At 45.1% G+C, this 26,352-nt stretch overlaps 2 protein-coding genes across 2 annotated transcripts in view; one reads left to right on the plus strand and one right to left on the minus strand.

Moving 5' to 3' along the window:
* Positions 1-5,194, minus strand: part of NDUFA10 (NADH:ubiquinone oxidoreductase subunit A10) — a 33,123-nt gene extending 27,929 nt beyond the window's left edge. The window contains exon 1 of the mRNA XM_040357580.1: positions 5,064-5,194. Coding sequence (XP_040213514.1) covers positions 5,064-5,126 — 63 coding nt within the window. The 5' untranslated portion in view covers positions 5,127-5,194. The remainder of the gene's footprint in view (positions 1-5,063) is intronic.
* A 57-nt stretch (positions 5,195-5,251) lies between these two features.
* Positions 5,252-26,352, plus strand: part of LOC120943911 (insulin-like growth factor-binding protein complex acid labile subunit) — a 30,661-nt gene continuing 9,560 nt past the window's right edge. Inside the window, exon 1 of the mRNA XM_040357581.1 lies at positions 5,252-5,375. The gene's annotated coding sequence lies outside the window, so the exon portion shown is untranslated. The remainder of the gene's footprint in view (positions 5,376-26,352) is intronic.

A 26,352-nucleotide genomic window follows, 5' to 3' on the forward strand; every position in this document is an offset into this window, starting at 1 on the left:
TTCAGGCGGGATAGCAGCGCTATTTTTAGCGCTTTACCGCCTGAAAAACTCCTCAATGTGAAAGGGGCCTAACTCACGTACAATGACACAGAGCAGTGGTGATGACATCATATCAGTGCGGCTTTCGACATCGACTACTGCCCTAGGCTGGAAAAACAGACACTGAAGGTGGATGAATAGGCGAATGGCACTGAAATTATGAGCCATAGACAGATAGGGCCTCAGGTGCGAATTACAGGTATACACAAATAATGCTTAAAGCTGGCCATACATGGCTCCAATACAGCCACTTCCCACATCCAATCCGATGCCGTCACTGTTTGGGTATTTACACAGCCATGGGTGCTTTTACTATGTAAATAAAATAGTCAACACTGGAGATTCCTCCATCCATTCTGTTTGATGTGATTCGAGGAATCAGGAGGCTAAACATAAGAAATCTTTCAGGTGTATGGCTAGACATAGGAGATATTTGCACCAGCGTTCTGCCATGGTGTGAATGGCAGTGGCAAAAATCTACTTATTCCTGCTGTTGTTTTTGACACCTGCGGTGTAAAGGGAGCCCAGCAGCAATTACTTCAAAGTAACTGCTGTCTCACCATACAGGCTCAGCAGACGCTAGCTGCTCACACCTGTCAAACACCACCAGGAATGAGAAGACTCCTATAGCTGCCATTCACCTGTGCAAATGAATGTAGCCTTGGAAAAAGCCTATGATAGTTCCTTCCAGACAATACTTTGTAATGTACACCAGCTTATTCTAGGTAATGTGATCTCTTCTAGGTTATTGGGAGGTCTCTTGACACGCATTTGCTCTAGATCCTGTGGTTCAATCTAATTTATTGGGGGGGGGGGGGGGTCTCCTGATTTGCAGAGCCTTGTTTTGCTCATTTTTTATATTTGCCCACTGACAAATAAATAATAAGTCTATAATTTTAACGGTAGGTTGATTTCAACAGTTAGATGGAACAACAAAAATATCCAGAAAAACGCATTTAACAAAAGTTATAAATTGATTTGCATTTTAATGAGTTAAATAAGTATTTGATCCCCTATCAATCAGCAAGATCTCTTGCTCCCAGGTGTCTTCTAAGCAGGCAACAAGCTAAAATTAGGAGCACTCCCTTAAAGGGAGTGCTCCTAATCTCAACTTGTCACCTATATAAAAGACACCTGTCCACAGAAGCAATCAGATTCCAATCTCTCCACCATGGCCAAGACCAAAGAGCTGTCCAAGGATGTCGGGGGTCGGGGACAAGATTGTAGACCTACACAAGGCTGGAATGGGCTCCAAAACCATTGCCAAGCAGTATGGTGAGAGGGTGACAACAGTCGGTGAGACTAATCGCAAATGGAAAAAAACACAAAATAACTGTCAATCTCCCTCAGTCTGGGGTTCCATGCAAGATCTCACCTCGTGGAGTTTCAATGACCATGTGGAGTTTCAATGACCATGAGAACGGTGAGGAATCAGCCCAGAACTACAAAGGAGAATCTTGTCAATGAGCTCAAGGCAGCTGGGACCAGTCACCAAGAAAACAATTGGTAACACATTACATTGTGAAGTACTGAAAATCTACAGTGCCCCGCAAGGTCCCCCTGCTTAAGAAAGCACATGTACAGCCCGTCTGAAGTTTGCTAATGAACATCTGAATGATTTAGAGGAGAACTGGGTGAAAGTGTTGTGGTCACATGAGACCAAAACCAAGCTTTTTGGTATCAACTCAATTCGCCGTGTTTGTAGGAGGAGAAATGCTGCCTCTGACCCCAAGAACACCATACCCACCATCAAACATGAAGGTGGAAGCATTATGCATTGGGGGTGCTTTTCTGCCAAGGTGACAGGAGAACTTCACTGCATCAAAGGGATGATAGACAAGTCCATGTACTGTCAAATCTTGGGCGAGAACCTTCTTCCCTCAGCCAGGGCATTGGAAATGGGTCGTGGATGGGTATTCCAGCATGACAATGACCCAAAACACACAGCCAAGGCAACATAGGAGTGGCTCAAGAAGAAGCATATTAAAAGGTCCTGGAGTGGTCTAGCCAGTCTCCAGATTTTAATCCCATAGAAAATATGTGGAGGAGGCTGAAGGTTTCGAGTTACCAAACGGCAGCCTCGAAACCTTAATGACTTGGAGAGGACCTGCAAAGAGGAGTGGGACAAAATCCCTCCTGAGATATGTGCAAACTTGGGTGCCAACTACAAGAAACGTCTGACCTCTGCGATTGCCAAAAAGGGTTTTGCCACCAAGTACTAAGTCGTGGTTTGTGAAGGGGTCAAATATTTATTTCACTCATTAAAATGCAAATCAATTTATAAATTTTTTGAAATGCGTTTTTCTGGATTTTTGTGTTGTTATTCTGTCTCTCACTGTTAAAATAAACCTACCATTAAAACTATAGACTGATCATTACCTTTTCAGTGGCAATCTTACAAAAGCAGCAGGGGATCAACTACTTTTTTTCCCTCACTGTTGATTCCTTCTAGTTTATTGGGGGGATTGCAGATATGCACAGCTTTTTTTGGAGCAATAAGGTCACTGCTAGATTATTGGGGATCTCTTGCTATGCACAACCCTATTCTAGGTAAGAAGATTAGAGGGGTTGTAAACACTGAAGGATTCTTACCTTAATTGCATTTTTAAGAGCTCCCCCTCCCCCTTATACTTACCTGAGGCTGAGCCTCATCTCGATCCAGCACTGTGCATGAGAGCGGAGTCTCTCCCCCTCCTCATTGGCTCCCACTGCTGTCAATCACAGCCAGTGATGAGGGAAAGGGGCAAAGCAAGTGACTTTCTATGGTGGCCACTCGGCAGGTGATCTGAGAAGTAGAACTAAATGCAATTTTTTTTTGTTTTCCATTTTGGACAGAGTAAGGGGGGGGGGGGGGTTATAACCCCTGTTAGATGCAAAAAAAAAAAAAAAAACTGTGTCCCATTAGGGAGATTCCCCTTAATTTCCCATTACATAGCCAAAGCAGAAAGTGAAAGGAAAGCCCTAGTTGTCACCAGAACCAGTGTCTCGATTGGAAGATTTCTGCTTTACTACTGTTCTTGATGACAACCCAAAATGTTTTTCTTTTAATTTCTTATTTATGGTATGCATGACAAAGCAGTACAACATCACAGTCTGTTCATTAACAGTGGTAATAAAAACAGGTGTTTAACGATAGCATTGAAGACACCGGACAATATTTTTTTTTCAATAACATACCCTACATAAAGGCTGAGGCTTTCATGGTGCATATAACCTGTATTTTGTAGAAATTCCCATAGGAGAACATGTCTGCCATGTACATACCAATAAGATGGCACATAATGGTAGGTGCATAACTACCAAGAGGTGGGGGGATTAAACAAGAACCTCAACTAGTGTAAGGAAACTAAGTCCGGGCTTCAAAGCCCATAGGTCCGGGTAGCTTCTTTTTTTTTGAGAGAGAGAAAGAAATATACACACTAGGGGCCAGATCCACAAACAGCGGGCGCAACGTAACTTTTCCGATTTAAGTTACACCGCCGCAAATTGCCCAAGTTAGTGCCCGATCCACAAAGCACTTACCTGGAAATTTGCGGCGGTGTATCCTAAATCAGTCCGGCGCAAGGCGGGCCAATTCAAATGAGGCGAGTCCCATTTAAATTAGGCTCGCTCCCGCGCCGGACGTACTGCGCATGCTCCCGACGCTATTTTCCCGACGTGCTTTGCGCGAAGTTACATTGCGCCGAGGTTTTGTGAATCGCGACGGGTAAAAAAGAGTTGCGACGGGAAAAATAAAAAAATTGTAAAAAAATTTGGCAGCGACGCGGGAAAGACGGGTATACTTTTACATGGTGTACTAACTTTACACTTTGTAAAAGGTACCCTATCTTTGCGACAACAAACTAACACTTACGGCGACTTCACGAAGGGAAAAACCTTCGTGGATCTCCGTAAGTGCTAATTTGCATACCCGACTCTGGTTTACGACGAGAAATGCCCCCAGCGGCGGCCGCGGTACTGCATCCTAAGATCCGACAGTGTAAAACTATTACACCTGCCGGATCTTAGGGATATCTATGCGTAACTGATTCTATGAATCAGCCGCATAGATAGAAACAGGGATACGACGGCGTATCAGCAGATACGCCGTCGTAACCCTTTTGTGGATCTGGCCCTAGGTTTCTACAAAAAAAGGGAGGGAGGAGAAGAAGAAAAAAAAGGGGGGGTGGCAAATTGGGAAGTAACGGCAGGGTCAAAGGCTCAAGAAGTCCGATTCCAATATGAGAATAGTCACAATTTAGGAGTCGGTCAAGCACTCATCTGATGAATAAAACAAGTCCCAGTACAGCCATTGTGCATTATGTTCCTCCGTCTTGTCCCTGAGGGCAGCAGTCAAGCATACCATTTGTGGTAAACTATTGAGATACTGTAGGAGGGGGATTGTTTCCACAAGCTGGGGATGCATGCCCTGGCAGCATTTAGAAGATGTTTCAGTAAAGGATTTCTTATTAATAAATATTTTTATTTATATTTCTTACTGGACATAGGGGTTATTCTTTTACTTTTTAGGATAGGAGTAAACAGGGCATACAGAGAGGGTGAATCGCAGTAACAGGGGCACAAACAGCAATAACAAAAACTGTCAGGGGTTTTAATCCATCTACATTCTTGTACGATTGTAAGCTCTTGTATTTTATTGTATTGTAACTGTTCTGTCTCCTTTTTTTATTGTAAATCACTGTGTAAACTGTTGGCACTATATGAATCCTGTATAATAATAATAATAATAAAAGTTATTCCTTTGGTTATACTTTAGGTAGTAAAGGAAAGATAGAGAAAAGACAACCTTGAAGCATGTACCATAAACAACAGAACAACAATGACAGCACCTTTGTTTTTATCGCAACAGTGTAAAGAGCAAAACATTACAATGACACCTCCATGCAGTGTGCTTGTATATGTCAGAACTGTCTAGGATATTGCAATGGCTGCTGTCAATAAAAGGTTAATGTCAGACAAAGCCCATCAGTGAATGAAATGACAATGATCTCCCCCCCTCTGTACACACTCTCCCCGATCCTCACCACACTAATGACCCCAGCTTTCCAGGACAGTCTCAAACCACGGAACGCTGATGTCCCAAACATGTCTATGTCCTTCCTGGGACAACCTGCGCCGGGGTCCTTCCTACTGTCGGCGCACAAAACGACGTCACTGACGTGCCTCTGTGCTGCCTGCAGATTCCTGAGCGAAAATGTCTTCCGGTGCAAAAGTAATTGTACCGGAAGTAAGATTGCTCCGCTGTCAGGACGCTTCGCTGTCATGTGACTATTCACAGCTATAAGGAGAAGGCAGTGACATATAGTGGCCGGGTGTCCTCCCCAGACCTGTGCCAGGTTAGAAGGATTTTCTGTGAAAATGTTGTATCATGGAAATGTGAATATAAAGAGTGGATACTAAACCTGCTAGATACGGAATCCATGTGAAAGCCAGAAAACTACTAGCATGGTCAAAAGGAAAGAATGAAAGGCAGGAGAAGCTCAACAGCGACCCCTGCCTATGGGAACGGAGACTGACATAAAAAGGCAGTTACATTTAAAGTGGTTGTAAACTTGTTTTTATAACTTTTACCTACAGGTAAGCCTATAATAAGGCTTACCTGTAGGTATAAAGAATATCTCCTAAACCGATCAATTCCAGCGGATAGATCCGGTGGTGTGTACGAGGCCTGAGGTGCGGGCTCTGGGGAGCCAGCCGGCGTCCCCAGCCGCATCTGTGGAGTCCGATTCCTACTCAGAAGGTCCCGCCGCTCTGCAAACGAGCGTGGCAACCCCGTTGATGGCATCTTCGAGACCCGGAGGAGAAGACGAGTTGTGGGCAATCCTGAGGTCCCTCCCCACCAAGGCTAATATAGAGTCTATAGTCACCCGGCTTGAGACTTAGCAAAGCAAGTACATATGGGAGGTAAGGGGGGAGTTGGGCGCCCTGGGTGCGAGGCTCGCTACAGGGGAGACCTCAGTGGCGAATTTGGAGCAGAGAGTGACTGCTCTAGAGCACCTTCAGGACTCACACATTGATGCTGCAACTCCATATGGAGGAGATGGAAGACAGAAGCAGGCGAAACAACCTCAGCCTGCGGGGCTTACCAGAGGCGACAGGCCCGGAAGACCTGACAGACACCGCCACAGCTATCTTCCGCAGGTTCCCGGGAGACCCACTTCCTCCAAGACTGGAGTTCAATCGTATTCACCGGTCATTGGGGACAAGATCCCAGGACCCTAACAGACCGTGGGACGTGATATGTCGACTCCACCACTACACACATAAGGAATCGATCATCTGCAGGGCCTGGGAGGCGGGGGACATTGACTTCGATGGAGCGGTGGTGAAGATCCTGCCAGATGTCTCCCGCGCCACGCTACAACGGAGGGCCATGCTCTGCTCGGTGTTAGACCTAGCCCGCCAGCATGGTGCCACGTATCGCTGGGGATACCCGCTGTCAACGATGTTCCGGAAGGACCAGCGCACCTTCACTCTCCGCGTGATCTACCGGGCTTGTTTGAGTTCCTGGCTGCTGACCCCATCAGGCTTCTGAATTGGCTCGTCTTCATACCGCAGACCGGTTGCCGCTCCGGACCGCGCCCCCCGAGGGGACACCTTCAACCTGGGTCACAGAGGCAGCGTCGGAGATCGAGGGCGCCTACACGGGAGGGGTCACGTGAGTCAAAACCTGACCCCCACCCCCCCCCCTTTTTTGTTTACTCTCACCCCCAGGTTTTACCCTTCGCCTGACAATTTTGCCCCCCTCCTCGGAGCCGACACCCCACCTTGAGTCTCTCCACACCTAGCCCGGCCTGCTATGTGTGCCCCGCTATAGGGAGATCCCGGACGTTGTTTGAGGCCCGCCGCCAGTGGGAACCGCGGTCCTATATATCCTACTACGCTATGTGCCCTGACGATGCCTGTGATGGGCTGCTGCGGGGGCTCTGGTGATGCTGGGTTTTGGGACTGGGTGATCCCCTGGGCTTCGCCGGCCGCCCTGCGGTGTATGCCCCCTGCCACGAGGTCCCACCGCTATCACGTCCCCCTGTATCGAGACCTTGCGGGTGGTGCCCCCCCCCTCTCCCCCAGGTGTTTTTTTTCTGACGCGGTGCATCGGGGGGGGGCTTCTCCCCCCCTTTTTTTGTTTTTTTGGTTCTGTGTTATATTTCTCTCCTTTCCCTCTCTCCCCCCCCCCCTTTTCTGGTTTTCGTTTGCACCACTCACCTCCTTAACCCCCGTAGACCTCTAGTTTGTCACGAGGTGGGCTCCTTCTCAGGGGGAGCTGACCACTTAACCCCGTTGGGGGAATACCCTTTCTCTCTCCGCTCCCCACCCCCCCCTCTTCCTCCGGGCCCTATTTGTTTCTCTCCCCCCCCCCACTTCCCACGCTGGTTGAAGATGGACGGCCTTACAGTGTATTCCATTAACGCAAGGGGCCTTAACACCCCGGAAAAGCAACGTATGCTAATGGCTGATTTACGGAAAGCTTGGGTAGATGTAGCCTTCATCCAGGAAACTCACTTTAAAGATAACCGACTACTGGTTCTCAAAAATAGATTCTTCCCTACAGCCTACCATTCCACCAACAACACTAAATCCAGAGGTACTTCTATTCTCCTGTCCAGTAGGATACCATGGTCCCTTCGTGACTCGTTGATAGACGGGGAGGGACGTTATACATTCATCAAAGGTTCGATTGGGGACACACAACTGACGTTTGCAACCATTTACCCCCGAACGATGGCCAAGACACTTTTATACGCCGGGCTATCTCGAAACTGTCCCATTTTCGGGAAGGCCAACTCATTCTGGGAGGGGACTTTAATGTCCCGCTATCCCCCAGTGTTGACACGTCCTCGGGAACATCCTCTCTGTCGACGAAAACCTTCAAACAAATAGCCAGGGACCTCCATGAAGCACAATTGATCGACCAGCATTCAGGAGAGTGGGATTACATGTTCTACTCCCCCCCCCCACAAACTATACTCCAGGATAGACTACTTTCTCATACCACATGGTCAACTACATGCAGTGCAGAACTCCTCCATAGGGCTTCGGACTTGGTCCGACCACGCCCCTATTACCCTGACCTACAAGCTATCTGACCAACACTTACACAGGAATCGCTTCTGGCGGTTAAATGAAAGCCTCCTACAGAACCCAGAAGTTCTGGAGGAGGTCAACAGAGAACTAGAATTCTATTTCCAAACAAACACGGAAGTAGACTGTACCCCTGGAGCAGTATGGGAGGCACACAAGGCGGTCATCAGGGGCATCTATATAAAACACGGCTCGCACATTAAAAGGGAAAAGGGGGAACAGCTGAAAACACTTCTGGCCGACCTCCATGCTGCTGATACACGACATAAGAGCGCCCCCGACCCCCAGGTGGAGGCGGAACTCACCTCCATCCGCTCCCAAATTAACGAGCTCCTCAATTACAGGGCCAAAGCCACGTTACAGAAATGTCGTCTCGTATCCTATGAATCGGGAAATAAGTGTGGGCGGATTTTGGCCAGGGTGGTCGCAGACCTGAAAATGCAAACTTATGTCCCCCACATTAAGACGGCAGCTGACGTGAAAGTCAGCTTACCACAACACATAGCTAACACCTTTTAAGGAGTACTATGCACATTTATATAGCATTCCAGCCCTCCCCAGAACGCAACCCCTGGTGGAGGCGTACTTAGCCTCCGCCCAAATTCCTTCACTGGCAACGGAAGCTATAGCCGAATTAGATGCCCCGATCACGTCAGAGGAGCTAGAGGCGGCTCTGGCCTCAACTAAACAGGGTAAGGCTCCAGGGCCGGATGGCCTTACCTCACAGTACTATAGAACGTTCCTCTCGTCCCTGAGTCCCCATATGGTGTCCTTTTACAATAAGTTAGGAAATACATCGGCTTTCGCCGGCGATACCCTGCGGGCACATATGACGGTCATTCCTAAGGAGGACAAGGACCCTTTGGTTTGCAGCAGCTACAGGCCGATCTCCCTCCTAAACACGGACCTCAAGCTATTTACCAAGATTTTGGCAACCCGATTATCCAGGCATCTACAAACGCTAGTTCATTTGGATCAAGTGGGCTTTATCCCCACAAGAGAAGCTAGGGATAGCACAATTAAAGTGCTAAACCTCCTGCATGTAGCCAACCAGACCCATACGCCTTCGGTCTTCCTGAACACCGACGCGGAGAAGGCCTTCGACCGGGTCAACTGGAACTACATGTTCTCGGTCCTTAGACATATTGGACTTGGGGATACCATGACATTTGTGTACCTCGTTCTGAGCCTCGAGTTGCTTCTCTTTGAAAATTCAGTTTAGTTCTAGTTTTTAGTATTCATTTTTATCTTAAATATCAATTTTTTTGTTAATTTGGGATTTTACAGTAGTATTTATAATATATTTTTTGGTTTTGGTATTCATTTTTTCTTTTACGATTTTTCTTTCCTTTATGAATTGGGGTTTTGTGCAATAGTGACACTCGCACTTTCAACCGCTAGATGTTACTATGTTAGATTTTGGGGTCTGTGACATCTCTGTACAAACTTTGCCATTTCCTGTGAGTTCAATCTGGGAGGTGGAGTTTGCGCAATAGGCTAACATCTATAATTGGTGACTATGAGAGGATGTCCCTGATGCTGGTATATCTCAGAGCTTTCTTTTATAATGGCGGCCAATAGAGGAATATCTTTTTCTTCTTCTTTTTTGTTTTGTTTTGAAATATAAATATTTTTAAAGAATGCATCTGTGTAGTGGTAAAAGAGGCTTGTTGTACGCCGATGCGGATATTGGAACAGCGAGTCGTGGCTCAGATCGAGGTTTGGCTATTTTGCTTACTATTTAAGTTGACGCAGCACGCTGCCCGTGCCCTTGGATGACGTAATCTCTGACAAAATGTGTAGGAAGGAGTGATGCGCTGATGTCACCATTACCCTTGTCCGGCACACCAGACTTAAGGCTTCCATTATACTTTTAACATGTAAGTGCATAACCTAATTCTTAATAAACTTTATAAAAGGTTTTTGCCATGTGGAGCTTTTGTTGTTTTTGATATATAAGCCATTCATCCATGTGAGCGAGTGGCGCCCCACAAATAGGAGAATGATTCCATTGGGAGAAAGACCCAGGTTGAGTATAATCCAAGCGCACTGTTTGATCCCCTATAACGGGGGATCATCTGGAGCTGGTAAGCAGCAAATCCTACTATTGGTGGTGGACTCTTCACATTAGGTGACTGATGGTGTTTTTTATCATCAGGAATCATCAAGGCTCATAGTTAGAATCACTGGTGGACTCTTATTGGAACGCTATGCTTCTATATATGATGGACTGATCTATAGAACTATTTTTAATTTATTCTAATATCTTTTATATGTGCTACACTGTAGTTTATGTCATACAGGAGAATCGCTGCTCATATTTGCTGGTTTGATTTTTGGTTTATTTTTTGTTTTTTAACCCCTTATAGCACAGTTTGTTTTGCCTTTTACTTTCCTGGCTATAGGCCTTCCCCTAATGACTAGAGGAGATAATACAACACAACATCCAGCACAGCAGTACACAGTGTAAGTAAGACTGACCATAAAGAGGACAATGTGGTTGATTTACTAAAGGCAAAAAGACTGTGCACTTTGAAAAGTGCAGTTGCACTCTGCAAGAGCAGTTGCTCCAGAGCTTATTAAATGAGGTAAAGCCTCACTTTACTGGTGAGTGTTCAGTCTGGGAGGACTGTTCAGAGAGTGTCAGTCTGGGAGGACTGTGGAGAAGTTAGTCAGGAGGGCTAGTGAGGGGGGCAGCTACAGCCAGGCAGGCTGGAAGTGCCTGAAGAGGTGATGCTGGGATTAATGACCACGGAGAGAAAGTGCTGGGAAAGAGTAAGCTGTGTCACCCTATCTTCAAGTATAAGAGTTGCGAGTCCCTGTCTGTAATGGGCCTTAGCTACCAAATTGCAACAAGGTGACACAGCTGGAGTTCTGCAAGCAAGTGAGTGCTGGAGGAAGCAGTGGTGTATGTACATACCTCCCAACTTTTCAACTTCAGAATGAGGGACAAATGAGCATACCTCCCAACGAAGTTGTTGAGCGGGGGGAATTCCGTGGATCGGAGTTGTTGAGCGGGGGGGGGAGTTCCGTGGATCGGAGTTGTTGAGCGTGACCGCAGGATTTACCGCAGGATTTAGCGCAAATCACGGGACATTCTCGCTGGACTCTAGCACTGATCGCGGGACCGCGGGATTTGCCGCAAATCGCAGGACATTCCCGCGAAATCCGGGACGGTTGGGAGGTATGCATGTATAGACTGTATATAGGAAAAATTGTCCCTGACATTTATTCAAAGTCAAGTGGGCATCCCATAATCTACCCAATCAATAGCTAAGTTCTAATTCTTCAATAAATGACAAAACAAAGTACTGGACTGTTTTCTGACTCGTCTAAGGTGACTGTGAAGATTATGTGTGCCTGGCTGTACAGGGTGAGGGATCCCGTTACTTGTGGCACTTAAGGGGATGCGCTACATTAAAACTACAGCTGAGTCGCTAAAAATCACCCATACAGCCCAAGCTTATACAGAAGCATGTACTGTATACTAGATCTGAACAATGAACCACTGCTCTATTGCCAAATTGCCTACTATAAGTAAATGTAGATTTCCTTTTATGTGTGTCTGCTCGTCACAACACAGATTGGCAGCAGAAATACTTATATATGGCCTCAAATCCCTATTCCCTAGGAATAAATACTGAAAAAAAACAGTCAAGTGGTTGAGATAACTGACGATTTTGCCAGATAGCATACAGTTGTATTCAAAATTATTCAACCCCCACTGAAATTGATTGTTTTGCCCAGTTTGACATTGATTTTGATCATTCAGTCATCCTGCTTACAATTAAATCAAAGAGGCACGTGTAGGTCAGACAAATATAACATAACATTTATAATGAAATAACCACAAATGTCTTTTCTGTGCTCACATCATTATCAGTTTTATTCAACCCCCAAGTGACATTCAATCTTAGTACTTAGTACAACATCCTTTTACAGTTATAACAGCTTTTAAACGTGAAGCATAGCTTGACACAAGTGTCTTGCAGCGATCTACGGGTATCTTCGCCCATTCGTCATGGGCAAAAGCCTCCAGTTCAGTCACATTCTTAGGCTTGTGCACTGCAACTGCTTTCTTTAAGTCCCACCAGAGGTTCTCAATCGGATTTAAGTCTGGTGACTGCGATGGCCACTCCAAAATGTTCCAGCCTTTAATCTGCAACCATGCTCTAGTGGACTTGGAGGTATGCTTGGGATCATTGTCCTGTTGAAAGGTCCAACGTCTCCCAAGCCTCAGGTTTGTGACGGACTGCATCACATTGTCATCCAATATCTCCTGGTACTGAAGAGAATTTATGGTACCTTGCACACGCTGAAGCTTCCCTGTACCTGCAGAAGCAAAAAAGGCCCAAAGCATGATTGACCCCCCGCCATGCTTCACAGTAGGCAAGGTGTTCTTTTCATCATAGGCCTTGTTCTTCCTCCTCCAAACATAGCGTTGATCCATGGGCCCAAACACTTCTAATTTTGTTTCATCAGTCCACAGAACACAATCCCAAAACGTGTGTGGTTTGCCCACATGACTTTCGGCATACTGCAATCGACTCTTCTTATTCTTTGGAGACAGCAAGGGGGTGCGCCTGGGAGTTCTGGCATGGAGGCCTTCATTACGCAGTGTGCACCGTATTGTCTGAGCAGAAACTTCAGTACCCACATCTGACAAATCTTTTCTCAGTTCCTCAGCAGTCACATGGGGACTTTTCTCCACTCTACGCTTCAGGTAGCGCTCAGCAGTCAAAGTCAGCATCTTCTTTCTGCCACGACCAGGTAGCGTTTCAACAGTGACCTTTGCCTTGAATTTGCGAATGATGCTTCCTATGGTGTCTCTTGGTATGTTTAACATCTTTGCAATCTTCTTATAGCCATTGCCCTTCCTGTGAAGAGTAATCACCTCTTCTCTTGTCTTCCCGGACCATTCTCTTGACTTCACCATGTTTGTAACCACACCAGTAAATGTCTAGAAGGAGCTGAGTATCACAGTCATTTTAAAGCTACCTAATTGGTGCTTATTAGGCTTTATTGCAGCTCCCTGACATCCACCGGTGTTTTCAATACCTGATTGAAAACACTTCAATGAACCTCTGTTCTTCAGAGTGGTAGTCTTTAAGGGGTTGAATAATTGTGTAAATGAAGAATTCACAAAATAAACATTTACTACTGTATTACAAAACCAATTGATGTCATTTTAGTTGCATATGGTTCTTTAAGAAGTCCTTGTAGGATTTCATTCTGAATACAATTACAAATGTACACTAAATTCCCTAAAACCCTTTACAGCATTGGGGGGTTGAATAATTTTGAACACAACTGTATATTACAATTTAGTGAATTGAGCCATTTTTGACAGATAAATAAATATTAGTCTAATGCCGCGTACACACGATAATTTTTCGGCATTTAAAATGATCATGTGTAGGCTTCACATCATTTATCAGGTTCTGAAAAACGACAAAAATTTTTTTTTCGAACATGCTGCTTTTTTTAACTACGTTTTTTAGCACATTCATTACGCTGTAACCGACAGAAAAGCACAAATCGTCTTTTACTAACACAAAATCAGCTAAAGGGTGACGTCATCCGAATGGAACTTCCCCTTTATAGTGCTGTCGTACGTGTTGTACGTCACCGCGCTTTGCTAGAGCATTTTTTTTAAACGACCGTGTGTGGGCAACGTTGTTTTAATGATGGAGTTGGAAAAAACTTCGTTTTTTCTACAGGCTGAAAAACTTTGTTTTTTAAATGCCGAAAAATGATCGTGTGTACGCGGCATAATAATTTACAGACTAAAATAATAATTAACAAACTGATCAACACATGTTATTGCTGCTGTGTGATGTAATGAAGTAATTTGTAATATAATTTTTTTTTATGGACTTCTTAGTATATATCTCTGAAACACCCAGTATACAGTCATCTGGTACACAGTCTGCTAAAACTACCGTATTAATTATTTAGAATTTTGACTGTCAATGTTTTACATATGACACTCCACCCATTACATAATACCTTTTCTATTTATAACAGCAACAACTGTTATTACCGGTGAAAAGTATGTGTTAGCAGCTGTTACCCTTCATGTTGTAACCTGAAGATATATTCCTGGGACAGAAGCATCAACTGTATCTGCCTAAATAATTTATGCGGGGTGTCAGTTGCTGTCAATCTTCTCTTATTGGTAATAAGGAGGTATAATACACTGATCACTACATGGGTGTCTGCTGACAAAAAATTAAGCTATTTGAAATGCATATTTCAGTGCAAACGTTAAACTTAAAGCGGTTAAAGGCTGACTCTATGCATGAAGATAAAAAACCTTCTGTATGCTGCTCCCCCCACAGCTGCTTCTTTATACTCACTTGGGCCCCCTCTCGATATAGGGATGTGTTCTTGAGCCTTGGCTGTACCTGGTCTCTCTCATTGGCTGAGGCACAGCAGCGTGAGCCATTGTCTCCCACTGGTGTCAATCACAGCCAGTGAGCCAATGAAGAGAGAGTAGGGCGGGGCCAAGCCACAGCTCTATGTGTCTTATGGACACGCCCAAACTAATGTTAAGGGCTCTTTCACACGGAGCGGACCGTTTTTGGGTCCACTCTGTGTGTCCGGCAAAGCTCAGCGGGGATCCCCGCTGAGCTGTCGGTGGATAGGGCGGTCCCCGCACACAGTGCAGGGACCGCCCTGTCTCTGCTCCGCTGTCCCCTATGGGGGATCGGATGCAGACGGACCGTCTGTCCGTCTGCATCCGATCCGTTCCGCCGAACAGAAGAAAAATAGGGTTTCTTCCGTTCGGAAAAGCGGATCCCGGCGGACGCTAGCGGATGCTCCATCCGCTAACGGACGCGTTCCCATAGGGATTCATTACAAGTCCGTTAACGGACTTGTAATGAACGGACGAACAGTGCGCTCGTGTGAAAGGACCCTAAAGTGTTACTGACTGACTTGTTTGGATGCCGATAATTATTGGTGCATGTGCACTGTTAATGAAAAGGGTTGGCACTGGTTAAAGTGGTTGTAAACCTTCTGTTTTTTTTTTTTATAAAAATAACAAACATGCCTATAATTACCTGCTCTGTGCAAAACTATTGATCTTCTTCTTCTGGGGTCACCCGCCCGTGCTCCAAGGCCCTCTTCCTTTCACATTATACAACAAAAATTGGGCTAACTTTACTGTTTATTATTATTTTTTATTCATTGTGTATTTGTTCCCAAAAAAATGGGTTTGAAAGACTGCTGCGCAAATACAGTGTGACATAAAATATTGCAACGACTGCCATTTTATTTTTTAGGGTCTCTGCCAATATATATATATATATATATATATATATATATATATATATATATATATATATATATATATATATATATATAAAATGTTTGGGGGTTCTAAGTCATTTTCTAGCAGAAAATACTGATTTTAACTTGTATTTAATGACCCTGTTAAGACCCTCCCACTGTTAGTGAAATTTGACCACACCCACTATTTGATGCCGTTTGGAGGGTATGTGTAAGGTACGGGACGGGACTGGGTGTCGTGATTGAGTTCCTGTATCTATTTTCCGAGAAAAAAAAAGCCCTGGTTAAGAAAGATCTTCAGGGATATGGATCCCTAGGTAAACTACTGAGTGGGAAAATGTTTTGAAGTAAAATTTTGGTGGAGGAGGGTATCTGTTCGAGGCATATCTGTGGTTTGGGCATAGAGTGTCAGTAGGATCATTTTTATGATGTTGTCTCTGGCTTTGCATTGCTGGACAAACCCCAATTGATCTTAGTGAATCGTTTGTGGGAGAAGTGGTTGTATGTGGATGACTATCATTTTAGCCTAGATTTGAAGATTGACTCCTATGAGGGAGATCAGTTGATAATTTGAGCACAAGGGGGATCTTTATCGGGCTTTGCATTTAGAGATATATGGGTTTATAGGGCCTGGGTAGGGAAGGAGGTCTTGGCAGAAATAAAATTTAAAACTTTAAGTAAGAATAGGGTGAGCAGTACTGTATAGGTTTTATAATATTTGGAGGTAAACCCATCTGGGTCTAGACTTTTACCTACTGGGGTGGATTGTATTGTGGCCAGAAGTTCCTTTGCGTTAAGGGGGGAGTCAAACCAGTAATTTGTAGCTGGGTATAAAGGTGGTAGTCTTCTAATCTTGAATTGACTGAATGAATGAATGAATGAAAAATTTATATAGCGCGGCACATGCGAACTGAATCGCTTCTGGGCGCTAGTTGTTGGTGTCTCATGCCCTTCAGAAAAGCAGGGTTTTGATCTGCCTTCTGAAAGACAGGTGGTTTTGCTCCAACCGAATGCTGGTTGGTAAAGCATTCCAAAGCCTGGGGCCCTGGAAAGCAAACCTTCTTTCTCCTTTGGACTTGTATTTGGTTTTAGGAACCTTGACCAGATTTTGGTCGGTGGATCGCAGAATGCGGTTGCAATTGTGCGTTTTGATCTTGTCGCAAAGATATCGAGGAGCCTTCCCATGGATGCACTTATGTGTCAGGCAGAGTGCTTTGAATGCAATTCTGTCTTTCACTGGCAACCAGTGAAGGGATCTCAGCGAAGGTGAGATTGATTCCCAAGATTTTTTCCCAGTCACAAGTCTAGCGGCCGTATTCTGTACGACTTGAAGACGAGCGATTTGGTACTTGGGGAGCCCGAGGTAAAGGGCATTTGCATAGTCCAGTCTGGAATTCACGATTGTTCCCACCACGACTGCTATGTCTTCTTTGGGAATAAATGGAATAAGTCTGCGTAGAAGGCGCATCAAATGGTGCGTCCCGCTGACTACTGACCCTATTTGTGCGTCCATTGTCATGAAGGTGTCAAACGTGACTCCTAGACTTTTGACTTTGGAGCTAGGGGAGATGGTCTGACCCAGGATGGGCGAAGGTGTCCAGTTAGTTGTCGGTTGTCTCTTCCGACTGGCATTGAACATAAAGAGTTCTGTTTTAGCGCTATTGAGTTTGAGATAACTCTTAGTCATCCAGTTTTCTATTGAAGAGAGACATTTCTCTAATCTGAGATGATGATCCTTTTTTTGGCAGATGCGAAAGTACAACTGCGTGTCGTCTGCATACGAGTGATAGAGTAGTTCTTGGCTACTGATAATATCAAAGAGAGGACGAAGATAGATATTAAACAGCACCGGTGATAGGGGGGATCCTTGGGGGACCCCACATGGCACCGCGCGTTTTTCTGACGTGAAAGATCCCAGTTTCACTGTTTGTGAACGGTTTCCGAGAAAAGAGGAGAACCATGGTAAGGCATCTTCTGAGACTCCGGCGACTTCTGTTAGTCGTCTCAGTAGCAATTTATGGTCTACTGTGTCAAAGGCTGCGCTTAGGTCCAGCAGAACCAGGAGACACGATTCTCCTTCGTCTGCGGCCTCGAGCGCATCATCCCATATTTTCAGTAAGGCCGTTTCTGTCCCGTGTCCGGGACGGAACCCGGATTGAAATGGATCGAGTAGGTTGTGGGTATCCAGATGCTGTTGCAGCTGATTTACCACCACTTTCTCCATTATCTTGGACAGAGCATTTAGACCTGTTATGGGACGGCGGTGAGTTGGGTCCATAGGATCCAAATTAGGTTTTTTCAAGATCGGCAGGATTGTGCCCTCTTTCAGCAGGGAAGGCACTATGCCTTCCTTAAATGACTGATTTATAAGCTGTGTGATCGGAGGCGCCAGGATGTCGGCACATTCCTTCAGTAGCTTGGTGGGAATGATGTCATTGGGTGCTGTGCTGTTGCGCAGCGCACCAATGAATTTTTTTGTGGTATCAATGGAGATGGGTTCCAAAGTGAGCTTAGTTGATTGTAGAGGCGTTCCGTCGGTGTTTTGATTGAAGAGGGGGCTGAGTGGAGTATTGTTTTGCCGAATACTTACCCGAATTTTTTCAATTTTGTTGATGAAGAAATCCGATAGTTCATTGCAGAACTCTTGGGTGTCTGAAGTGGGGACTTCAAGACATCCCGGATTCATGGTCTGGGTGACCATCCTGAAGAGTTCACGTGGGCGATTCATTGCGCTGTTAATCACCGTGGAAAAGTGAAGTTTCTTGGCTTTGAAAATTTCCTTGTGATATCGTGTAGTTACTGCTTTGTAGAAGTTGAGGCGGTCTTCTGAAGGACTTCTTATCCAGGCGGCTTCCGCCCTTCTGCGCTCTTGCTTCAATAGCGACAGCTGGTTATTGAACCAGCTGGACTTTTTTGCCCGGCTGCGGACTTTGCGCTTTGGTGCTGCTAAGTCGGCTGACTGTAGCAGAGCTGCATTTATGGCATCCAAAGTATCTGAGGCTGCTAGCTGAGGAGGAATAGCCCCAATTCGGTTTCCCAGGGTAGATCTGAAGAGTTCCGAGTGGAGCTTCCTCTGAGATCTAGCCCAGTGTATTGTCACCGGCTTGGGTACTTTCATGACTAGTGGAATTCTGGGAATTATGAAGCTAATTGCATGGTGGTCTGTCCATGGCAAAGGTTCAATACCCAGAATGTTTATTTTCAGATTTTGTCTGAAAATTAGGTCGAGAGTGTGACCTGAAGCATGCGTGGGTCCGCATATAAGTTGCTGAAGACCTAACCCTTCCAGGTGGTCGATGCAGGCATCCGCGATGGGATCCTGTGAGGAGTTGGCCCACAAATTGAAATCCCCGAGCAGCAAAAGATGATTGCTGTTAAGGGAGTAAGTGGATATGAACTCCGTTAATGCTGAAATCAAATGCGATTTGGGCCCAGGGGGCCTATAGCAGAGGAGAATGTGAACGGTCTCCTGAGAGTGAGCTTGAAGTTGAAGCGTAAGAGTTTCCATAAAAGGTAGAGGATTTTGAAGGACCGGTTTAGTGATTGCAATATGAGACTTATGAATCACCGCCAGGCCTCCTCCTCTTTGCCCTATTCTATTTTCCGTTAGGATACGATAATTTGCTGGTACCAGTTCTCCAAGAATGGTGTTGCAATCGTCTGACAGCCAACTTTCTGTAATGAAGAGGCAGTCCAGATCGTTTTGTAGTAAGAAATCATGGATTTCTGATCGGTGTTTAACTGCTGATCTAGTGTTAAGCAACGCACATGATATGTGCTTGAGCTGTGTTGAATGGTTGAACTTTTTGATGATCGATCGTCGATCGATTCTCAAAAGTTGATCTGATTTTAAGGCTTTTTTGGTGACGGCAGGTAATATTGTTGCGAATTGTCTCAGACCCCAAATGGTTTCCGCAGAGTATCGCAATTTAACCATTGTTGCCAGTCACCGTGGGCGGGGGTGCGGGTGATCGGTGAGAGAGGATTCGGAGAATCCTCGCTCTCAGCAGTCCTTGGTCCAGAGGAAGGCAAAAAAACCCTGGGCAAGCTGGCCAATGTGCTGCGGCAGGGAAAAAAATTCCTTCCTGATCCCTAAAGGCGATCGGCTTCAAGCCCTGGGTCAAAGACTGCTGAACTTAATGAGGGGAAAAAGAGGGGGGGGGGGGATGCTGGGTGTCACTGTTGCTGGGGTGCACCAAGATGGCCGCCAGGCAAAGATACAGGACCCAGGCTGGGGGGGCAACCAGGTTGGTAAGAAAATGATTCCCCCAATCTGGTTGCTTAGCAGGGGGGTGGAGGGGACCTCTGGGGGTGCGGGGGCGATAATCAGAAAGACCCGCACTATTGGTGGCAGGCGCAGGGAGAAAACGGACGGAGCGCCGGTAGGCCGCGGCTGAAGCCGCGGACTTTCCTGAGGCGCGGCGGCCGCGGAAAGTAGCAGGCTGGCGCGGGCGTGTAAAAAACGCCGAGAAGCGCCGAGAATACACCCAGGTGGGGTGTCTAGGGGCCACCACAATCGTGGGTGGCCGTGCGAGTGGGGATGCCGAGCCCAAGAGGGGAATAGAGAGCCGCAGTGAGGGGTCTGAGTGACGGCTGCCCTGAGAAGGACGGCCGTCAGTGGTTCCCCTGGATGGTAGGCCCTGAGAGGCAGGGTCTTACCTGCGGCGAATGAAGGAGTCCACGAGGAGAGAAGAGAGCTGGATTCCTGGTTCCCAATAGTTCCTAGTAGCTGTTCCCTGTGCAGGACAGGTAATGGTAGTCTGCCTAGTAGCTGACTGTCAGGTCTGGGTGGGAGCAGGCTCGTAACGGAAGGTCCGAAGCACCCTACTCCACCTCTGACACTGACTGACTGACTGACTGACTGACTACTATTCTGACTACTGACTGATTATGTTTTTGGATCTCCGGTTCAGTAAGAGGGGTGGGGAGCTTATTTCATATATAAAATAAGTCAACAAATACTTGGAGGATATGTGGGGGGAACAGACAATAGGAGTTTGTCTTTGAAATTTTTAATGGATGTAGGTTTAGGGGTGCGGTGGTAAAACGTCCTTGCAAGGGATTTTCTGCATTATTTTTTTTTGCCACATTTATTAAAACTGGTAGTGAATTTTTCCATATAATTTGATGGGCTTTTTATACAGCTTGAAGAGGTGGAATCTAGTCACAGAGATTATTGCAGGGTGTCCAGTGAGTGGGACAGTTGGGGATGACCTTCACATGTCCTTTAATTTGGGCCCCTTGTTGTATAAAGATCATCATGTTCATGGTCAAATATGTGGTGGACTATTGCATCGACAATCCCTTGGTCGTAAGTAGGGTCATTGAGAATGGTGTGATTAAGGCACCAGGACCATTCGGTTTATGGGCCTTGAGCCAGTATTTTGAGGTTGAACATGACTGGGGAATTATCTGATTATTACTCTAGGGCAGTGGTCTCCAAACTGTGGCCCCTTGCTTGCGTTTATCCGGCCCTTGGGACACTATTCTTCCCACTAATGGAGACACTATTCTGCCAACTGACACCAACAATGGGGCCCAATTTCTCCCACTAACACCAATAACGGGACACTAGCCATTCCAATGCTACCAACAATGAGGCATTATTCCTCCCCCCCAATACCAAATGCGGTGAAATTTATTCCCACTGATGCCAGGAAAATTTCCACTCCCGCTGGCCACAGTACAAGCCCCCCTAAAGCCTGAAAGACAATAAACTGGCCCCTTGTTTGGAAAGTTTGGAGACCCCTGCTCTAGGGTATGTTGGCTGGTGGAGGAATAGTCAATATGACTGTGACTAATGTGTGGCAGAATAAAAAGTTTATTTTTAACCTGAGGGTGTAGAATTTTTCCAGATGTCAATCAGTCAATGGTGGAAAAGTTAATTGTTTAGTTGCTTGTAGGAGATGTTAGTTCTATAGGAAAATCTCTACCCAGCTGAACAGTGCCTTCTGAACATTTGTGAAAAAGTAGCAAGTACTCTGCAGCCATGGATGTCTGGTTTTGGTTTGGTAGGTGTTTTTTCTTGTAAGAACCTCAGGAGCACAAAATTGCCATTCAAGAAACAAATTTTTGTAATGAGAGTTTGTTACTCGTTGCTGTGTATGATGCTGTGTGAGGAAGGAGACATTTTCTCTCCTTCCTTCTCCCTTTCCATGATCTCATTATTATGTTCCTCTGTTCATCCAACTTTCTTTACCATTTTCTCCTTTTAATCTAATAAAAAATAACCTGACCATACTTTTTTTTACAAGAGAAACCTGACCATACTTGGCTTAAATCTCACTCTATTCATGCTGAGTGGTCTGAAATTTGCACCACTGGTGGTGGCCCTGTTGGCACCATCCTGTTCAACAAGTTTCCACTGAAAAGTCAAAGTAAAGCTGGCAATAGATGGAACCAGCCGAATTTCGATGTTTGAGAGCAGTTGATCTCAGTTTTTCAAGGGGCTTGTTGCAAAAATGTTCTTCAATTAGTGCTGCTGCACTAATCAATGTATTCTGACTACGGGAGAGTCCCTGCTGTCAGAATACAATAGTGCAGCAGGAGGGATTCCCTCATCTAGGTTTAATGTGTGGATTGGGGGATCTGAGCTTTTTTTAATCAGCTAGTTTGTTGACTAAAAAAAAAAGAGCCATCTATGTCCAGCTTAAGGCCCTGTTCACATGGGCGTACTTAGCGTACACCCTTGTGAGGGCTGTGTTTTGCTTGCACAAGATGCACAGGTTTTCTGTGCATCTACATACAGTGGGCAGTCCCATTCATATCAACTGGGACACAGCGGCTGGATAGTCACAGCTGCTGCTTCTGCTCCCAATCTGACATCTGTGAGGATGCAGGTGCATGTCTCTGAATGCACACTGTCTGCGTTCGGGGCATGTACCCAAATTGATGTCACATTGGGAACAGCGGCTGGGTCCCAATTGACATGAATAGGTTTGCCTGCATGTGCACAGAACACCTTTGCATTTTTTTTTTTTTTTTTTTTTTTTTTTTTGCATCTTATGCAGGCAAAGCACTGCAGGTGTATGCTTAGGATAAATTCACTTTTGATACGTCTGGGAGGAAAAAAGGCCTGCTCAGCTGCGTTGTTTTTAAATTGTGACAGAGGCTGAAGAGAGAGAATCCTCCGCCTGCTGTCACAATGGGAGATTGAGTCGAGCCAGGTACTTTAGTAACATTTTACTTTAGTAACCTTGTTAGTAAAGATTAACTTATCCTTCAAGTACGCCTGTGTGAACGAGGCATGAATGGGTGGAAAATTGAACAGTGAATACATCATGCCAAATGCAGTCATCTCTCTGGCATTCAAATAACCGCTGTTGCCGCGGCTGTTTAACTGCTTGCCGACCGCCCACCGTCGTTTTACGGCGGCAAGTCGGCTCCCCTGCGCGAGAGCCCGTAGTATAACGTCAGCTCTCGCGCAGGCCACTAGGGACGCGTGCGCACCGCCGGAGGCACGCGTGTTCTCGCCGTCGACTCCCGTGTGTGTGCCTGGCGGGCGCGATTGCCGCCGGGCACACGCGATCGCTCGTTACAGAGCGGGGACCGGGAGCTGTGTGTGTAAACACACAGCTCCCGGTCCTGTCAGGGGGAGAAATGCTGATCTTCTGTTCATACAATGTATGAACAGAAGATCAGTCATTTCCCCTAGTAATGCCACCCCCCTACAGTTAGAACACACCCAGGGAACATACCTAACCCCTTCCCTGCCCCCTAGTGTTAACCCCTTCACTGCCAGTGGCATTTTTATAGTAATCCAATGCATTTTTTATAGCACTGATCTCTCAAAAAATGCCAATGGTCCCAAAAATGGGTCAAAAGTGTCCGAAGTGTCTGCCATAATGTCGTAGTACCGAAAAAAAATGCTGATCGCCGCCATTACTAGTAAAAAAAAAATATTAATAAAAATGCCATAAAAATACTCCCTATTTTGTAAACGCTATAACTTTTGCGCAAACCAATCAATAAACGCTTATTGCGATTTTTTTTTTTTTTACGAAAAATATGTAGAAGAATACGTATCGGCCCAAACTGAGGAAAAAATTTTTTTTTTTTAGATATTTTTGGGGGATATTTATTACAGCAAAAGGTAAAAAATATTCACTTTTTTCAAAATTGACGCTCTATTTTTGTTTATAGCGCAAAAACTTAAAGCTCTATTTGTGGGGGAAAAAGGGCACCAATTTTGTTTGGGAGCCACATCGCATGACCGCGCAATTGTCAGTTAAAACGACGCAGTGCCGAATCGCAAAAAGTGCTCTGGTCTTTGGGCAGCAATATGGTCCGGGGGTTAAGTGGTTAAACACAATAGTCGGCAATGGAGATTCTTCCATTCATGCTGTTTATGGGGATGGTGAAAGCTATTTGTGTGTGGCTAACCTTAAGTAGAACACCAAAACAGGCTACAGTGATAAAAATTCCACGCTAATTTTAAGATTTTAATTATTTTTTTTGAGGAGGAATTCAATGTAACAAAATTTGACTGTGAATTGCTTGATAGTTAAAGTGAATCTAAACGCAAAACCACATTTTCCATATATTGCAGCTTACTAGATGTGGTGGTTGCATTTTTTTTCTTTTTCACAGATAATGAAAGTCAAACATGCCTGCCTTTATTTCCTGGCTGTCATGCCGGTCCAGTAGACTAAAAAACAAATAAAATTGATATCGCTCAAATGCCCTGATCTGTTATCCCAGCCAACTGGCCACTATGCTTGCAGGTGCTGTATACAAATGTAGAATTTTGCCCATTGGGACTTTAGATGAAGCACCAAACAGCCAGCAATAAAAACATAGTACAGGTTTATTAAGTATATGCCAGTAATAGAACTGGGAAAGGGTCTCATAATGCCAAACAGTCGGCTCAAATGTACAAATCCATTACATGGTTACATACAGTAATCAAATAGTCCAAAGTAAGCGTGCCATAGCATCTATGGTGACCCAGCGCGTTTCGTGAGTTCAGTCTTAATCTTCAGGAGTTGATGCTTAGACATAATCTATAAAGTAAAAATGGATAAAAAATATAACATTGTAATGAACATGGAAATGTGTTAGGTAGATTTAAATGTGGGAATCGGACTAAGGGATCCATACTCACAAAGATGCAGGATGCTACATGCCAAAGTCGCACCGGTAGCCAACGGAGACATCTGACCCGGGAGCTGTGGGTAAAGGATCCAAAATGGGCCAGCAGCTCAAAACAGGACAGATGGAATAACGGGCAAACAAGACCTGCCAGGATGGTGGCTAGAAAATAGTGTATATGGGTGATGATGTGCACTAATAAATAAAAAATGAAAAAAAGATAAAAAAATTGGTGAGAAAATAATAATTAAATTGTGTTTTTTCTTTAGCTTGCAGGTGCTAGTTCAGTTGAATACCGGCTCATCAGACTCATCCAGGAGTACAGTAAAATGGTGTCTGACCACCAACTGTCTCGAAATATGGTAAATTTATTTTAATAAAAAAATGGCTTTTAGCTTGGTCCTTGTTCCAGCTGAAGGAAAACAGCCCCAAAGCTGCTGCCACCACGCTTTACTATGGGTATGGTGTTCATTTGGTGATGTGTAGTGTTGGTTTTGCGCCAAACCTATCTTTTGGAATTATAGCCAAAAAAGTTCAATCTTGGTTTCATCAGACCATAACAAATTTTCCCAAGTGCTTTTGGGAGACTTCAGATCTGTTTTTGCAAAATGTAGCCCGGCTTGAATGTTTTTCTTCATAAGAAAAGGCTTCAGTCTTGCCACTCTACCCCATAGCCCAAAAATGTGAAGAATATGGGAGATTGTTGTCACATGTACCACACAGCCAGTACTTGCCAGATATTCCTACAGCTCCTTTAATGTTGCTCTAGACCTCTTGTCAGCCTCCCTGACCAGTTTTCTTCTTGTCTTTTCATAAGTTTTGAAGGGACGTCCAGTTCTTGGTAATGTCAGTGTTGTGCCTTATTTTCTCTACTTGATGATGACTTCCTTCACTGTGTTCCATGGTATATCTAATGTTTTGGAAATTCTTCTGTACCCTTCTCCTGACTGATACCTTTTAACAATGAGATCCCTCTGATGCTTTGGAAGCTCTCTGCGAACCATGGCTTATGCTGTAGGATCCGACTAAGAAAAACTCATGAAAGACCTACTAGAACAGCTGAACTTTATTTGGGGTTAATCAGAGGCACTCTAAATGATGGCAGGTGTGCACTGACTCCTATTTAACATTGGTTTAAATGTGATTGCTTAATTCTGAACACAGCTACAACCCCAATTATAAGAGGGTGTGCACACTGAGGCCCCGTACACACGACCGAACATGTCCGCTGAAACTGGTCCGCGGACCAGTTTCATCGGACATGTTCGGTCGTGTGTAAGGCCTATCGGACAGGTTTCCTGGCCTAGCGGACAGGTTTCCAGCGGACAAAAGTTTCTTAGCATGCTTAGAAACTTGTCCGCTGGAAACCTGTCTGTCGGACATGTCCGATGGTTAGTACGACTCATCGGACATGTCCGTATAACCAGCGGCCCGAAATCCTGTGCATGCGTCGAATTGATTCGACGCATGCGTGGAAGCATTGAACTTCCGTGTTAGAGAACGTCGGTGTCTTCTACGTCACCGCGTTCTCTGTCCGCAGGGATTTTGGTCTGATGGTGTGTACACACATCAGACCAAAAGCTCCCAGCAGACATGTCCGATGAAAACGGTCCGTGGACCGTTTTCATCGGACATGTCTCCTCGTGTGTACAGGGCCTTATGCAACCACGTTATTATTATTATTTTTTTTTTTACTTCCCCTACTCAAAAGATTTCAGTTTGTATTTCAATTAAGTTGTACAATTTATAGGTCACATTAAAGGTGGAAAAAGTTCTTAAATGATTTATCTTTGTCCCATTTTTTTTTACATCACAGAAACCTGCCATTTTAACAGGGATTTGTAGACT

This window comes from Rana temporaria, chromosome 6 (assembly GCF_905171775.1).
Source record: "Rana temporaria chromosome 6, aRanTem1.1, whole genome shotgun sequence".
Taxonomy (NCBI): Eukaryota; Metazoa; Chordata; class Amphibia; order Anura; family Ranidae; genus Rana; species Rana temporaria.